Raw genomic sequence first — 18,529 nt, 5'->3', positions numbered from 1 at the left:
GTTATTCTTTTACAGTTGTCTCAATATTTCCCCTTTGCCCTTCTCTGCCCATCCTACTCATCACTTCCATGGTCAATTCCCACAATGTTGTCTATGTCTGTGGGTGATGTGTGCAAGATATTTAGCTAGTTTTTCCTCTTCTTTCGACCATTATCACCTTCCCACCTACCCTCCTCTCATTGTCAGACTGTTCCATGTTTCCATGTCAGTAGTTATATACTTTTTACCTGTTTCAATATTTTTACTTTTTTATCTTTGTGCAATTACAGTTGTCTCCATTGACTCCCTATTATTCTCCCCTGCCCTACAAAACCCCAGCTCCCATACTCAAACCTCATCCCCCATAGACTTTGTACATAGGTCCTTTATACATGGTCCTTGATGACCGTTCCCCTTCTTTGCCCCATTATCCTCCTCCCCCAACCACTCAGATGACTGTCAGTTGGTTCTTTGTTTCCATGTCTCTGGTTATATTTTGCTCACTTATTTGTTTTGTTGATTAGGTTCCACTTATAGGTAACATCATATGGTATTTGTCTATCACCACCTGCCTTATTTCACTTAGTATATTGCTAAATTAAAAGCATAATGAGATACCACTTCACATCCATCAGAATGGCCATGATAATAAATCAACAGACAAGTAGTGGTGGTGAGGCTTTGGAGAGAAGGTAACACTAGTTGGTGGGAATGGAGACTGGTGAAAGCACTGTGGAAAACAGTATGGAATTCCCTCAAAAAACTAAAAATGGAACTGTGGTTCTATTTTGATTCTTAGTTTATTTTGTTCATTAGATTCCTCTTTTCCATAACATCATATGGCATTTTTCTTTCACTGCCTGGCTTATTTCATTTAGGGTAATGCTCTCCAGACCCATTCATGCATTTATGTTCATTTTTTTATGTGATTCATTTTGCTTTTCGGTGATTCCCGATGCTCTCCTTTCCTAACTGTCTTTGTAGGGTGACTTCTACGGTAGGAGTTCTCTGGGATTCAGTGGTGTGGTCTATTTGTCCTCCTTGTCTGGATGCTCTAGGTTTGCCCTTTCTTCCATTTTTGTGGGTGTTCTTGTTGTACTTGGGTTTTACCTGTTGGTAGCTCCTTTTTTGGCAAGTTCTTTCCTCCAGAGGGTTTATTGATGTGAACAACTCTGACCTTTTCTTGTATGTGATCAGGGGCTGGGCCAAAGTGAAATGGATTAAGGCAGCAGGAGAGTATTTTATGAGACTAAAGTACCAATAAGTAGAAAAGAGATAGGAGATCCTTTGGAGAAGTACAGCAATAACCATGATATTTCACCCAACTAGCCCACTTTTATAAAAAGTGAAAAAGAGATAAAACTCTTGTTAGAGGGGAAAAAGAATGTGAGCTGACTCCAGAAGGTAGAGCACTTATGCTAAGTTAGATGGTGAGATATAGTGAGAGTAAGGGCTAGAAAGTTGGTGTAATATGTAAGAGTATAAATTAACCACAACAGTGATAAAGCTCAGGAAGATAGTGCAGTGGATCAAGACCAGGGAAGGGTGGTGTTTGGGAATTGAAACAACAATAATATGACAAGAAATACATGATTTGAATAAAAATAATAAAAAGTGAAAGACCAAGAGTACAAGTGAAGTGAAGGAAGAGAAATTAAAACACAATATGCAAAGGAGAACAAAGAATACCAGTCAAACAATGAAATCAGAGAAACAAAGAAAACTAAATGGAAGGAAGAGAAATTTTAAAAAAATAACAAAATAATAATAATTACAAAAAATAAAAAGAAAATAATAAAAAGCAAGTTCTGTAGGATAGCAGAGTGAATTTTGTCTCAGTTGTTGGCATTAGGCCTCTGATTTCTCTGTGTATCTGTTCTGGGTCCTTTCATAGTTACAGGTCTTATTTTCTTACACTTGGAAGGAAATAAGAAGCCTTTTACTGAGTTTAAGCCCACTAAACGGGTTCTACTGGTCTTCCTGGATGCTCCAGGCAGAGGTGGACTGAGCTCTGGTTTTTTTTTCCTTTCCTGTGGTCTGCTTTGGGGGCTTCACTACAATATTCACAGTTGTCCAGCCTCCAGCCCAAGCCCTCAGAGAGCTGAGTGGCCCCCACTGTCCATATGCACCAGGCTGGTGCTTTTAACCCACCTTGTTGTGCCACCTTTTGATTATTCCCTGAGGTGCATGGAGTGGGAGCAACTAGCACCCCTCCTCCCTCTTTGTTGGCCTGGGCGCTTTGAATGTGCAAAGTCCCTTCAGAGCGTTTCAGTTCCCCTATTTAATTAAATCTTTCTGGTAACTGCTACCCCTTTGAGCCCCAACTACCCCACTTTGATCAGTCTGATTTGGAGCAAATTGAGCCCCTCTTCCTCCCTCTTCCCTGGCCCTGTGGTGGAGCAGGACAGTTGCTTGCCCAGTAGCTAATAGCCTTTTTTTTTTTTTTTTTTTTTTGAGCAAATTCCCCTTGGTTGCACCTGGCGGTTCTTAACAATCACCCAGCTTTTCACACAGCCCAATTCTCTGACCAGTCTCAAGATGACCTGGGTCATTGTCAGTTGCAGCCCAGCTCCTCCTATCACCAGGTGTCACCCAGTTCCCCAATTTCTACGGTACTGTCCCAGCTGGAGACCACAGTCCCAGCCAGGGAACACCACCACTGTGCGCCTCCTACTGCATCTCTATCCCCCCAGTGACATCAAGCATCCAGGTCTCTCCTGGTGTGGGACTATCTCCCATGCTTTGGGAGCGGAGGGAACTGCGAGGTTACAATCACTAGTTTGGCTCTACTTCAAGTGTCCTTTGGCAGCCACGGTCCCTGGAGACTGACCGCAGGACCACAGCAGCTGCAGTCCTCGCGCAAGTTCCAGGGACCTTCCCTTTGGCCTACACAATCTCCTTACCATCTGTTTTTCAACATCCTCTGCAATCTTTGGCTTTCAAACATATAAGCTAGAATTCCATTGCCTGTTCACTCTGTTCTTCAGAAGATCAGTTAGGTGTGCTAGTTGGGTGCATGAGCAAGTGGGTTCAGCTCCCACCTACCTTGCCACCATCTTTCCCATCCCTCCTTATCTTTAATCTTGGGTAATGTAATTATAATGTGATTGGTGTGTGATTCCTTTGACCAAATTCTTTGGAACTCTCTGAGCTTCCTGGACTTCCTGAAAGTTTATTTCCTTTGACAGATTGGGGAAGTTCTCCATTATATTTTCAAAAAAGTTTTCGATTTCTTGCTCTTCCTCTTCTCATTCTGGCACCCCTATGATTCGGATGTGGAAATGTTTAAAGTTGTCCAGGAGGTTCCAGAGCATCTCCTCACTTTTCTGAATTCTTGTTTCTTAATTCTGTTCTGGTTGAATGTTTATTCCTTCCTTCTGCTCCAAATCACTGATTTGAGTCCTGGTTTCCTTCCCGTCACTGTTGGTTCCCTGCATGTTTATTTTTATTACATTTTTCATAGCCTTCACTTTTTCCTCTATTTTGTGACCATACTCAACCATTTCTGTGAACATCCTGATTACCAGTATTTTAAACTCTGCATCCAATAGGTTGGCTATCTATTCATTGTTAAGTTCTATTTTTGAAGCTTTGGTCTGTTTTTTCATTTGGGCCATATTTTTCATCTTGGTGTGCTTTTTACATTGTAAGGGGTGGAGCCTTAAGTATTTGCCAGGGTGGGGCAACCAACATTGCTGTGTTGTGGTACTGTTATGTGGGGGATGGGTCTGAGGGGGAACAATGCCACTTGCTCTGCTCTCTGCCAGGTTTCAGTCACTTCCTCCACCACCTACAAGCAAATTGGACCCTTCCAGTGCTGATTATCCAGTGGGTGCATTTGGGTATATTCTAAAATCCTGTGGATCTCTCCAATGAATCTCCTGTTAGGCTGGGAGTTTCTCCCACTGCTGCAACTGCCAGAGGTTTTTACCAGAGTTATTGAGACTTTCTATTTCTGCACTGGATTCGTAGGTTGTGTGGTCTGTCTTGCTCCCCAGTTGTTCCAGTTTATCTGTACACAAATGTGGGACTGTCCAGTCTGCCAGCTGCCATTTTGTCCACCCAGTCCTCCAGCCACTGCCTTGCTACATTGACACCCCACCGTCTTTGTCCCTTCTAACAGTCTAAATAAATGTTTCTTGTTTAACCCCTTGGTTGTTGGACTTCCATGCAGTTTGTTTTTCTTGCAATTCTGGTTATTTTTTGTTTTTAAATTTGTTGTTGTCCTTTTGGTTGTGAGAGGAGGCAAAGTTGCCTCCATCTTGGCCAGAAGATAATTTTTCTTGTTTCTAGTTTCAGGCCATTGTGATCCAAGCATGTGCCTGATACGATGTAAAATTTCCTGAAATTTTTGAGGCTTCTTTTGTGTCCTACCATGTGGCCTTTCTTTGAAAATGTTCCATGTGCATTTGAAAAGAATGTATAATTTGCTTCTTTGGGTGAAAGTTTCTGCATATATCAATTAAGTCCATTTGATCTAGAGTATTATTTAATGCCACAGTATTCTTGTTGATTCTCTGTTTGGAAGATCTATCCATTGTTGACAGTGGGGTGTTAAAATCCCCTAGTGTAAGTGTGTTGCTGTCTCTACCTTTCTTGAAGTCTTCCAAGATTTTCCTTATATTTTCAAGTACTCTTATGTTGGGTTTATATATGTATGTAATGTTTATGTCTTCTTGATGGAATCTTCCTTTGAGTATAATGAAGTGTCCTTCTGTGTTTCTTTTTATGGCCCTTGTTTTGAAGTCTATTTTGTCTGATATGAGTATTGCTAAGCCAGTCTTTTTTTTTTTCCCTGACCATTTGCTTGGAATGTTTTTCATGCTTTCACTTTCAGTCTGTGTATGTCTTTTTTTCTGAGGTATGTTTCTTGTAGGCAGCATATATGTGGGTCATGTTTTCTTATCAATTCAGCTATCTTATGTCTTTTGATTAGAGCATTTAATCCATTTACTTTTACATTTATTATTGATAAGTACTTATTCATTTTTCCCCATTTGTATGTGTGTTCCTCTCTCTCTCACTCTTTTTCTTCCTCTTCTTATAGCAGTCCATTTAACATATCTTGCAGTGCTGGTTTGGTGCAGGTGTACTCTTTCAGCCTTCTTTTTTCTGGGAAACTCCTTGTTTTGCCTTCCATTTTAATTGAGAGCCTTGCTGGGTAGAGTAGTCTTGGTTGCAGGCCTTTGGTTTTCATTACTTGGAATATTTCTTTCCATTCCCTTCTGGCTTGTAGTGTTTCTGTTAAGAAATCAACTGAAATCATTATCAGAGCTTCCTTTTATGTAACTAGCTATTTCTCCCTTGGTGCCTTTACTATTATCTATTTTTCTTTAAATTTTGCCATTTTCATTATTATGTGTATTGAAGGAGGCCTCTTCGGGTTCATCTTGATTGCTACCCTCTAGGCTTTCTAAACTTGTGTGACTTTTCCCTCACCAAGTTAGGGAATTTTTCTGCAATTATTTTGTCAAACATTTTTTCTATCCCTTCCTCTTTTTCTTCTCCTTATGGAATTTCTATTCTGTGAATGCTGTCACATTTCATGTTGTCCTCAAGCTCTCTTAAACTGTCTTCATTCTTTTGAATCATTTTTCATTTTGTCATTCTGACAGAATATTTGTTTCTACTCTGTCTTCTAGCTTGCTGATTTGGTCCTCTGCTTCATCTAGTCTGCTTTATTTCCTTCCAGTGTATTATTCATTTCGGATGTTGTATTATTCATTTCTTCCTAGTCCTTATTCATAGTCATTATATCATCTTTCATGCTGCTGTAGTTCCCTGTAAATTCCTTGTAGTTCCCATAAATTTCACTGTAGTCCTCACTGAGTTCCTTGAGCATCCTTATAACCATTATTTTTAATTCTGTGTCTGAGAGATCACTTGCCTCAATCACATTTAATTCTTTTTCTGGGGATTCCTCCTTTCCTTTCAATTTGGAGATACTTCTTTGTCTCCTCACTTTATGTGACTCTTTATGTTTGTTTCTGCATCTCTGGTTGCTTGCTTTACATGCCTGTTTTTGTGAGGTGTTGCTGTGTTTTAGGAGTTTTGTGGGACTCAGTACTGCAGTGTCTTTGATCTCCAGATCTGGATATAGCTTGGTGTGCTGTTTGCTGTGTGTGTGTGTGTGTAGCATGGATCTCACCAAGTTTCTGAATCCAAGTATTTACCAGTGTGAGTCTGTGCATTCTCTGCCCTGGGAGGGGACAAAGCTCCAAAGCTGTGATCTCTGTCTTGGCTCGCTACAGCTGCCGGCACCATATATAAATATTTGCCTTTCAACCTAAAAAATCTCCTTACCATTATGAAGCATTTCTCCTCTTGCTGAGTTCCAAACTTCACATCAACTAAGATTCCATTGAATGTTCAGTTTATCTGATAGCAGATCAGTCAAATATCCGAGTTGGGTGCAAGAGCAAATGGACTCAACTTCCACCTACTTGGCCACCATTTATTCCCTCACCAAACTATTTTTAGAAGACCAGTATTATCATACATTAAAAAAAAACAGGTAAAGACACAATTATTTTTTTAAATTACAGGCCAACATCACTGATGAACAGAGAGCCTACATTCCTTAACAAAATATTACAAATCAGATCCAGACATTCATCAGAAAGATCACACCCTATGATCAAGTGGAATTTATCCTGAGGATGCAAGGTTGGTAGAATATTCACAGAAGTAAATGTGATATATCATATAAACCAAATTAAAGACAAAAAAATACACAAACATCTCAAAGGATGCAGAAAAAAGCACTTGATAAAATCCAGGACGATTTATGATTAAAAAACTCAGCAAAGTTGGAATAGAGGAAGCATACCTCAAAATGAGATAAAACTAATGCCACCATGATACACATGGATAAAAATTAAAAATGTTTCCCTTAAGAGCAGGAGCAATACAGGGGTGTACACTTTCACTATTCCTATTCAACCTAATACTGATAGTCCTAGCCACAGTGGTCAGATGAGAAGAAGTAAAAGACATCCAAATTGGAAAGGAGGAAGTAAAACTGTCATATTTTGCAGATGACATGACATTGTATATAGAAAACTCTATAGGATCCACCAAAAACTATGTATCTAATAAATGAATTAGGTAAATACTCAGCAATGTCATGGGATACAAAGTCAGTATTCATAAATCAATGACATTTTTATATACCTATAATGAACTATTAGGAAGAGAAGCTAAGAAAACAATCCCATTTACTATTCCCACCAAAAAAAAAAAAAAAAAGACCTAGGAATAGATTTAACCAAGGAGGTAAAAGACCTGTACTCAGAAAATTATAGGACACAGAGGAAAGAAATTGAGGAAGATACAAATCAGTGTAAGCATATACTATGTACATGGACAGAAAGAATTAACATCATTAAAATGTTCATACTACCCAAAGGAATCTATAGATTCAATGCAATTCCTATTGAAATACCAATGGCATATTTCACAGATATTGAACAAATATTCCAAAAATTAAATGGAACCAGAAACCCCCCCAAATAACCTCAGCATTCTTGAGAAAGAAGAACATAGTTGAAGAGATCACAATAGTATACTACAAAGCCACTGTATAAAATCGTCTGGTCCTGGACTAGAGTCCTGCATAAGAACAGACACATGCATCAATGGAACAGAATTGGAAGCCCAGAAATAAACCATATCTTTATGGTCAATTAATATTTGACAAAGGAGGCAACAGCATACAATTGAGTAAATACAGCCTCTTCAGTAAATGGTGTTGGGAGAAGTGGACTGGGACATCCAAAAAATTAATCTAGACCATCATCTTACACTGTAAACCAGAATATACTCAAAATGGTTAAAAGAAGTAAATATAAGACTTGATACCATAGAAATCCTAGAGGAAAACATAGGCAGCAAAATTTCAGATATCTTGCATTGCAATATTTTCACCAGTGTACTGCCTAGGGCAAGGAAAACAAAGGAAAATAAAAACAAATTGGACTACATCAAATTAAAAAACTTCTGCACATCTAAAGAAATCATCATCAAAATGAAAATGGAACCCGCTGTATGGGAGAACATATTTGCTAATGAAATATTGCAAAAGGATTTAATTTCCAAGATATATAAAGAACTTACATGATTCAACACCAGGAAGACAAACAATACTATTAAAAAATGGCAAAGGACCTGAGCAGACACTTTTCCAAGGCGGACATACAGATGGCCCATAGACATATGAAAAGATGGTCATTATCACTAGCCATCAGAGAAATGCAAATTAAAACTCAATGAAATATCTCCTCACACCTGTCAAAATGGTTACCGTGAATAAATCAGCAAGTAGCAAGTGCTGGCCAAATTGTGGAAAAAGGGGGACCTTAGTGCACTCTTGGTGGGAATATAGTGTGGTGTAGTCACTGTGGAAAATGACATGGAGAATCTTTAAAAAGTTAAAAATGGAAATCCCTTTTGACACAGCAATTCCTCTTCTGGGAATATACTCCAAGCATCCCAAAATACCAATACAAAAATATATGCACCTCTGTGTTTATAGCAGTGCTATTTACAATAGCCAAGTGCTGGAAATAGCCTAAGTGCCCATCTGCAGATGATAGATAAAAAACCAGTGGTACATCTCCACAACAAAATAGTACATAGTAGTAAAAAAAAGAAACTTTTACATTTTGCAACATCATGGATAGACCTGAAGAAAATTATGCTAAGTGAATTACGCCAGTCAGTGAAATTAAAATACCACCTGATCTCACTTATATGTGGAATCTAATGAACACAATAAGCCCACAAACTAAATAGTAACAGAAGCTTAGATACATAAAATAGACTTTCAGCTGCTGGAAAGGAGGACAGGGGTATGGATTGAAAGATGGTGAAGAGATTAACCAGAGAGTATTTATGCCCATGGACAATTTAATGGAGATTGGCTTGGGGAGGGGAGAAGATGGGACTGGGTGGAGGAGGGGAAAGGGAGAAAAAGTGGGAACAATTGGAACGGCATAAACAATACAAATAAAACTAAAAAAAAGTAAAATAAAATAAAATGTATTCTTTCCCTCTCCAAAAAAATGAAAAAAGTGTGAGAATATTCTCAAATAAAAACATTTCTCTTCCTTCTCACATACAAAGGTTGAAGGAAAGGTTTTCCTTCTTTCAGGACTAGGTTTGGAAGTGATTACTAGGCATAAGTGACTACTATGTGGCTACTGAGCATAGCTACAATGAATAGTTTTCTGGTACTGCCTTAGGGACTGTTATCAAAAACTCTGAGAGTTGCAACCCATAGAGTCTCTTCTAAGACTGAGAGCCATGAACTTAGCAGAAGAGTTGGGTGCTCCAAGAAAGGAGGGAATAGCACATGAGCTGCTTTAAGCTTAGTCATTTCACTTGGTCACTTAGGCTTCTCTTCAGGGATCATGGCACTCACCTCACACTGCCAGATGGGGTTCACAGTGTTGTTTATGATCTTAGATCTTCTCTCCTGCCCATGGTGAGGGAGGGCAGGGAAGATGCTGTGTTTCCCAGGCTGAATGGAAATCTTCAAGTAAGGATCTGGATTGAAAAACATCCCTTTCTTCAACCCCATGGCCTGGAAATCTATAAAGTAAGTGATATTGTGTTTTAGTGATTATATCAGGCCTTTAATAAGAAGGAAAATTGATATAAAACAAGAAAAAATCTTTCACTCTTTACACTATTTCCATCTCATTAGAAATATGGACTAATGTCTGAAGAACCCACTGTTTGAAATATTTACTGGCATCTATTTTATCATTTTGGTGAGAAATCCTTATAATACATCAATATAACTGGCATTATAGTCTCTATGATTTTTTAAAGGGGACCACTGACCCTTACTTGACTGGACTTAAGTGTTCCTTAGGCTGGCTGAGTTAACAAATGGGGTTGGGTGAGGGTCTGAGGGTCATGAAGTGGAGACATAAGAAAAACAAGGGTTGTAATCAAACAATAAATATGGTATTCACTGAATAAGAGAGAATTAGAAGAAATAAAGAGAAAGAGGAGGGTTAAAAGAGCAAAGACCATAACAATGGAGGAGTGAAAAAAGAAAACATGGCCACTATTGAATCAAGTGCCCATCAGTGAGGAGAGTTTTGAATAACCATATTGTCAGGGAAAGCAAGGCTTTAAAAACTGAATGGTTCCATTTAATTGATATTGTCTGATACAGTAAAATTTCATGCTGGAGGAAGAGAGAGAGAGGGAGTGAACATAATCATTTGTAATAATGGTCTATAATTATAATTATTCTGAGATATTTTGAAATCATTTTATATTTATTGAAAATATATTTATGACATCAAAAACATAAAAGTTTTCTATTATTGAAATGTTTTCCCCACAAAACTATCCCCATCTATATATGAATGAAAGAAACTGAGGGAAAGATACACATTGAATTGATCCACAACCATAGTATAAGTTGTGAGGTGTTTGAGTAATTTAATACTAATGAAAAAGTACAGATGGTTTCACGTAATTTACTTAAAATTATTTTGAGTTGATTCATAGTTATTTCCATAATTAAATCATTTTTACTCTCTTATATATTACCATGAGGGAAAAAAAGGAAAGTGTAATAAACATCACAGAAATCTGCAAAATGCAGGCTAAACCCATAGGAGTATGTGCAGAAAAGTGGTAACACAGCAGCCCAAGACTTCTCTCCTTATGAATGCCAGTTTATAAGGTTGGCTTTTAGCTATCATCTGGGAACTTGCATCTCAAGAGGGTTCCCACACTTCAGAACAAATAAGAGTGTTTTACTGTGCCTAAACTGTGTGTGGAAACTATGTGGTTTCCTTCTGGGAGTCTGGAAGTTTGGTATGTGCTAGGCATAGGTGCCTATGTGACCAGATGCGAATGAAAACGGTGCAACTGAATCTGTAATGAGATTACCTGGCATACAACACTTTATATATATTGCCACACCTTGTTGTTGGGGAAAATATGTGCATTCTGTGTGACTCCATTGGGAGAGGACCCACGGAAGCTCATTACTTATTTCTTCAAGACTTCACCACATGCACAGTTTCCCCTTGGTTATTCTCCTTTGTATCTCTCAATATAACAAACCATAACTGTGAGTATGATTATATGCTAAGCTCTAATGAGTCATTAAATCTGGGGTTGTGTTGGGTTCCCTGATCCAAAATTCAACAATGATTTTTTTATCGTACTATAATGTGACTAATATCACCCCCATCATGACCACCACTTCCAACTACCATTTATTGGCTAGTTACTAAATTCTGGGAACTATTTTATGACAATCAAATACATTATCTGATTTAATTATAAGTATAAACTCTATAAGGTAGATATTATATTACTAATTTGAAGACAAGAGAGAATGGCGGCGTACAAGTTAAGTGCCTTGATGAGGTTGTCAGAGCTAGTCAATCTCAGAAATAAATTTGGAACCTGTCTGTTTGATTCCCAAGATTGTGCAGTTAACTAATATGTTCTAGTACCATTCAATAAAAATGGCAATATTGGCATAGGTTAAATTTTCAAGTACAAATGGGTCTTTTTTGTTGTTGTTATCTCTGAGATTTTGGCCTTTATTATTTTTCTTCTTCCCAAATAACCTTTTAAAGGCATTTCTTGTTTTAATATATTTTATTGATTATGCTATTACAGTTGTCTCATTCGCGCCCCTTAATTCCCCTCCACCCTGCACAACCCCTCCCACCCACATCCCCCCACCCTTTAGTTCATGTCCATGGGTCATACATATAAGCTTTTTGACTTCTACTTTTCCTATACTATTCTTAACCTCCCCCTGTCTATTTTCTACCTACCATTTATGCTACCTATTCTCTGTACCTTTTTCCCCTCTCTCTTGCCCCTCCCTCTCCCCTGCTGATAACCCTCCATGTGATCTCCATTTCTGTGATTCTGCTCCTGTTCTAGTTGTTTGCTTAGTTTGTTTTTGTTTTTGCTATTTTTTCAGTTTGGTTAATACTGTGAGTTTGTTATCATTTTGCAGTTCATAGTTTTGATCTTCTTTTTCTTAGTAAGTCCCTTTAACATTTCATATAATAAGGGTTTGATGATGATAAACTCCTTTAACTTGACCTTATCTGGAAAGCATTTTATCTGCCCTTCTATTCCAAATGATAGTATTGAGGGATAGAGTAATCTTGGATGTAGGTCCTCACCTTTCATGACTTGGAATACTTCTTTCCAGCCCCTTCTTGCCTGTAAGGTTTCTTTTGAAAAATCAGCTGAGAGTCTTCAAGGACTTCCTTTCTTGGTAACTGTCTCCTTTTCTCTTGCTGCTTTTAAGATTCTCTCCTTATCTTTAATCTTGGGAAATGCAATTATGATGTGCCTTGGTGTGTTCCTCCTTGGGTCCAGCTTCTTTTGGACTCTCTGAGCTTCCTGGACTTCCTGGAAGTCTATTTCCTTTGCCAGATTGGGCAAGTTCTCCTTCATTATGTTTTCAAATAAGTTTTCAATTTCTTGCTCTTCCTCTTCTCCTTCTGGCACCACTATGATTCGGATGTCAGAACGTTTAAAGATGTTCTGGAGGCTCCTAAGTCTCTCTCATTTTTTTGAATTCTCAATTCTCATTTCTTCATTCTGTTCTGCTTGAATTTTCTTTCTCCTTTCTGCTCCAAACCATTGATTTGAGTGCCCTGTTTCCTTCCTGTCACCGTTGGTTCTCTGTACATTTTCCTCTACTTCACTTTTCATAGCCTTCATTTTTTCTTCTAATTTGTGACCATATTCAACAAATTCTGTGAGCATCCTGATTACCAGTGTTTTCAACTGTGCATCGGATAGATTGGCTATCTCTTCATCGCTTAGTTGTGTTTTTTTCTGGAGTTTTGATCTGTTCTTTCATTTGGGCCATTTTCTTTTTGTCTCCGTGTGCTTGTTGCATAGTAAGGAGCAGAGCCTTAGGCATTCACCACCACAGGGCAACGCATGTTGCTGGGTTGTGGCGCTGTACATGGGGTAGAGCTCCAGGAGGGAACAACACCCCTTGCACTGCTCTCTGCCAATTTTCAGTCACTTCCCCTGCTACCCAAAAGCAAATTGGGCCCTTCTGGTGCTGATTCCCAGGTGGGTGGGTTTGTGTACATTCTAGGACTCTGTGGGTCTCTCCAATGAACTCTCCTGTGAGGCTGGGAGTTCCCCCCACTGCCGCCTCACCCTCCACAGATGTTTTGAATCAGAGGCTTTGACGCTTTATTTCCCTGTACTGGAACCCTGGGTTGCATGATCTATCTTGCTCCCCAGTTGTTCCTCCTGGTTTATCTGCCCACGAATGTAGGACCACCCAGTCCACAAGCCTCCACCTCGCCCAGTCCACCAGCCGCCACCTTGCCTGTCCCAGCCTTGCTGTGAGTCCTCTCCACCTGGCTGTCCCTCCTACTGGTCTGGATGAATGTTTCCTCTTTAACTCCTTGGTTGTCAGACTTCCATACAGTTTGATTTTCTGTCAGTTCTGGTTACTTTTCATTTTTAAATTTGCTGTTTTCCTTTTGGTTGTGTGAAGAGGCACAGTGCCTCCGTCTTGGCCAGAAGTCCTAAAAACATTTCTTTTTCTTATCTTTTTTAAAAATTAAATTTATTGGGTGACATAAGATAATACAACTATATAGGTTTCAAGCATATAATCCTATAATACATCACCTGTATATTTCATTGTTTGCCCACCACCCAAAGCCAAATCACCTGTCACCATACATTTGACTCCCTCTGCCCTTCACTCTTTCCATCCCCCTTCCTTCTGGTAACTACCGTAGTATTATCTGTGTCTATGAGTTTTGTTTGTTCATTTGTTACTTTCAGTTTTATATCCCATATATGAGTGAAATCATATGGATCTTGACTTTTTCTGTCATTTTGCTTAGCATGATAATCTCAAGATTCATCCATGTTGTCAGAAATGGCAATATTTCATGTTTTCTATGGCTCAGTAGCATTCCATTGTATATATTATCATATTTTCTTTATCCACTCATCTGTCAAAGGACACTTCAGTTGTTCCCAGGTCTTTGCCATTCTGAATAATGCTTCAATGACCATAGGAATGAATATATATTTACAAATAAATGTTTTCAAAATTTTCAGGTAGATACCCAGAAGAGAGGTTGCTGGGTCAAATGGTTTAAGCTCTATTAATTTTTCTGAGGAACCTCCATACTATTTTCCATAGTGGCTGTACCCGATTACCACCAGCAGTGAATGAGTATTCCCTTTTCTCCACAACCCTTCCAACACTTATTATTTGTCTTGATAGTAATAGACATTCTGTCAGGTGTGAGGTGATATTGCATTGTACTTTTGATTTTCATTTCCCTTAGAGAAAGTAAAGTTGAGCATCTTTTTGTACATCTATTGGCTACTTGTCCTCAGGAAAAATGTCTGTTCAGGTCCTCTGCCCAATTTTTAATTGAATAGTTTGTTTGTTTGGTGTTGAATTGTATGAGTTGTTTTTATATTTTGGATCTTAACCACTTGTCCAAACTGTTGTTTACAAATACCTGTTCCTGCTTGGTTGGTTGCCTTTTTGCTATGTTGGTGGTTACTTTTGTTGTGTAGAAGCTTTTTAGTTTGGTATAGTCTCATTGATTTATTTTTGCTTTTACTTCTCTTGCTTTTGGGGTCAAAGTCATAAAACCTTCTCTAAGACCAAGGTCCATAAGTTTAGTAACTATGTTTTATCCTATGCAATTTTTCATTTCTTGTCTTTCATTTAGATCTTCGATCAATTTTGAGTTAATTTTTGGATATGTGGACAAACAGCAATCGAATTTTATTCTTTCACATGTGGTTTTCTAATTTTCCCAGCACCATTTACTGATGAGGCTTTCTTTTCTCTACTGTATGTTTTTGTCAAAAATTATTTGCTCCTATACATGTGGGTTTATTTATGGATTCTCAATTCTACTCCATTGGTCTGTGTGTCTGTTTCTTTTCTGCTAGTACCATGCTGTTTTGATTATTGCCTCTTTGCATTATAACTTGAAGTCAGGGAAGTGATACCTCCATTTAGTTCCCTTCCCCTCAGGATTGCTTTGACTCTTTGGGGTTTTTTGTGGTTCCATACAATTCTGAAAAATTTTTTGTTCTATTTCTTTAAAATATGCCAGTGGGATTTTGATGGGGATTGAGTTAAATCAGTATACTGTTTTGGGTAATATGGCCATTTTAATTATGCTGATTCTTCCAATCCATGAATACGAAATATCTTTCCTTTTTTTGCATCTTCTTCAATCTCTCTAAATAGTGTTTATGCTTTTCAGTATAGACATTTCACATTCTTTAAGTTTATTCCTACTTATTTTGTTGTTTTTGTCATAATTGCAAGATTTTTTTAAATTTATTTTTCTGAAAGTTTGTTAGTATATAAAAACGAAATTCATTTTTGTATATTGATTTTTGTATACTGCCACTTTATTTATTGTTTTAAGTAATTTTTGGCAGATTCTTTGGGGTTTTCTATATAAAGAATCATGTCACCTGCAAAAAGGGACAGTTTTACTTCTTTATTTCCAGTATGAAAACATCTTACTTCTTCATCTTGCCTGATTGCTCTGGCTAGGACTTCCAGTATTATGTTGAATAACAGTGGTGAGAGTGGACATCCTTGTATTGTTCTTAATGTACGGGGAAAAACTTTCAGTTTTTCACCATTGAGTATGATATTAGTTGACAGTTTGTCATTTGGCCTTTATTATGTATTCTGTTCTGTTTCATCAAACAACTTGTCTATATCTGCATTAATATATTTGTATCATATGTTTTGTATCTGATAAATTTAGTCACACTTCATTGTTGTTTTTTTCAAGATAAAATATTTTGCTTTATCACTCATACACTTATTTTTCCACATTAATTTTATTAATTTAACAACACATCCCTCCAAAATTTGAGATTTTGATTGGAATTGCATGCATTCAACTTACAGATTAATTTTGGGAGAATTGGTACCTTTATAATACTCCTCATTCAAGACCATGCGTGTCCTCATATTTTCAGGTCTTCTGTCATGTCCTTTAATAAACATTTATATTTTTCTTTATAAGTGCTTATACAGTTAAATTCAATTTGGATTTTATTAAAATATATGTTTCATGGAGTAAAAATGTTTAGAAGCTGCTGCAACTAGGAGTTTAATTAAATGTGTACTGGGCTAGGAGTCAGGATACTTATATTTAATTCTGGAAGACTCCCTATAGAAATTTGTAACTTGAGGAAATAGATTTAACTATTTCAGGTGTCAATCCATATGATCTCACCTTTAACTGGAACATAATCAACAAAAGAAAAAAACAAACAAAATATAACCAGAGACATTGAAATTAAGAACAATGTAACAATAGCCACAAGGAATGCAGGGGATAGTGGGGAGAGGGGTCTATAGGAGCTAATATAAAGGACACAAGGACAAAATCAAGGGGGAGGGTAGTGGTGGGGGAGGGAGGTGGGACTGGCTGGGATGGGGTGGAGGGATGGGGAGAAAATGCAGATAATTGTAACTGAATAAAAATAAATTAATTAATTTTAAAAAAGTTATTCAAATGTATGTCTATAAGAATACAGTTTTAAAATTTTCCAAGTGCAAATGATACATTAATGGGAGAATACTTTATTTCCTCTCATTTTTGCTTTTGTTAGTTTTTTGTTCTGATGATAATCATAATGTATATTTATAATAACATTTTAAGTACAGAAGAAAAAAATATTTTTACTTATCTTTACTGAATTTTGGGGGTGGCATTGGTTCTTAAAACCAACTCATGTAAACCCTGCATTGTGCACCCATTGCCCCAAGCAAAGGCTCCTTCTGTCCCTATTTTCCCCACCTTTGTCCATCTCCAATTAACTCCGCAGTCCTCCTTTCCCTCTGTCACCACAGTGTTGTCTTTGTCTATGTGTTGATTTTTTTTATTAATCCCTTCACCTTCCTTTGTCCATTCCCTCAATCTCCTTCTCTCTGACAGCTGTAAGTATATTCCATGTATCTATGCCTCTGTTTGTAGTTTGTCAGAAAAAAACATAATTTTAAGATTATTTAATTGCAAAGATTACCAGGCTTTTTCCTTATTACCTTGCAGTATTTTTCTTTACACAGTTGAGTCCATAGTATATATACAATCTATACATAGATATTTTTGCCTTAGCACCCGATAGTCTAATTTGAAGATTAAAAATAATCTTCTGCTCAAGGAAGTTTCTCCTATTAGTTTCCATTCAATCACTCTGAACTATTAATAGAAATACCAATTATTGAAGTGATAGATAGTGCTGTACTTGTCATTCTCACTTTTCCCTTATCCTTGGAATTTTGTCCATCATCCGTACATTCTTGAAGAGATGAAGTCAGTCTACAGGTTCATTGATTATAATAATGTAGTAGTATTTCTGTTCCTGATTGCTTTGTAAAACTAACTTTTAAGTCTATGACTGTACTTTTTAGAACTATTATTATTGTTGTTGTTGTTATCAATTACAGTTATTTCTATTTTCCTCCCACCACTCTCACCTGTCATCCTACCCCCACCTCCCACCCTCAATCATATCCATCTTTGTCTGTGTCTATGGGGCTTTCTACAGGTTCCTTGATCACCCTTCCCTTCCTTTCCTGCATTATTTCCCACCCTCTTCACTCTGGTTACTGTCAGGTGTACTTTATATCAATGTCTCTGTTTATATTTTGGGGGTTTTTTTGTTCTGTTGATTAGATTCCACTTAAAGGTGAGATCTTATGGTATTTGTCTTTCACTTCCTGGCTTATTTCACTTAGCATAATGCTCAACAGTTCCATCCATGCTGTCACAAAAGGTAAGAGCTCCTTCTTTCTTTCTGCTGTGTAGTATTCCATTATATAAATGTACTATAGCATTGATTTACTGATGGGTACTTAGGATGCTTACAACACTTTCCTATTGTAAATTGTGCTGCTATGAACATTGGGATGCATAGGTTCTTTTGAACTAGTGTTTTAAGATTCTTAGGGTATAATCCCAGAAGTGGAATTGCTGGGCCAAAGGGCAGTTCCATTTTTAGTTTTCTGAGGAAATTCCACACTGTTTTCCACAGTGGCTGCACCAGTCTGCATTTCCACCAAGAGTGCACTAGGGTTCCCTTTTCTCCACACCCTGGCCAGCACATAGTATTGTTGGTTTGTTTATGATGATCGTTCTGACTGGTGTGAGGTGGTATTGCATTGTGGTTTTAATTTGCAACTCTCTGATGGCTAGTGACGCTGAGCCTCCTTTCATATGCTTCTGGGCCTTCTGTATCTCCTCACTGGAGAATGTCTTTTCAGGTCCTTTGCCCATTTTTAAAAATTGTTTTTAATTTTTATTCAGTTACAATTGTCTGCATTTTCTCCCCATCCCTCCACCCCACCCCAGCCAATCTCACCTCCCTCCCCCACCTCTACACTCCCCCTTGATTTTGTCCTTGTGTCCTTTATAGTAGCTCCTGTAGACCCCTCTCCCCACTATCCCCTCCCCTTTGCCCATTTTTAATTGGATTATTTGTCTTCCTGGAGTGGAGTTGTATGAGT

At 37.8% G+C, this 18,529-nt stretch overlaps 1 protein-coding gene across 1 annotated transcript in view; it reads right to left on the bottom strand.

The window, feature by feature from the left end:
• The window catches only part of HECW1 (HECT, C2 and WW domain containing E3 ubiquitin protein ligase 1), an 803,434-nt gene that overhangs the window by 367,396 nt on the left and 417,509 nt on the right, over positions 1-18,529 (bottom strand). Inside the window, exon 6 of the mRNA XM_045193075.2 lies at positions 9,401-9,570. Within this exon, the coding sequence (XP_045049010.1) occupies positions 9,401-9,570 (170 nt within the window). The remainder of the gene's footprint in view (positions 1-9,400; positions 9,571-18,529) is intronic.

Source organism: Desmodus rotundus, chromosome 6 (assembly GCF_022682495.2).
Source record: "Desmodus rotundus isolate HL8 chromosome 6, HLdesRot8A.1, whole genome shotgun sequence".
NCBI lineage: Eukaryota > Metazoa > Chordata > Mammalia > Chiroptera > Phyllostomidae > Desmodus > Desmodus rotundus.
Note: the sequence above shows the minus strand (reverse complement) of the source record. Positions and strands in the feature narration are given on the sequence as shown.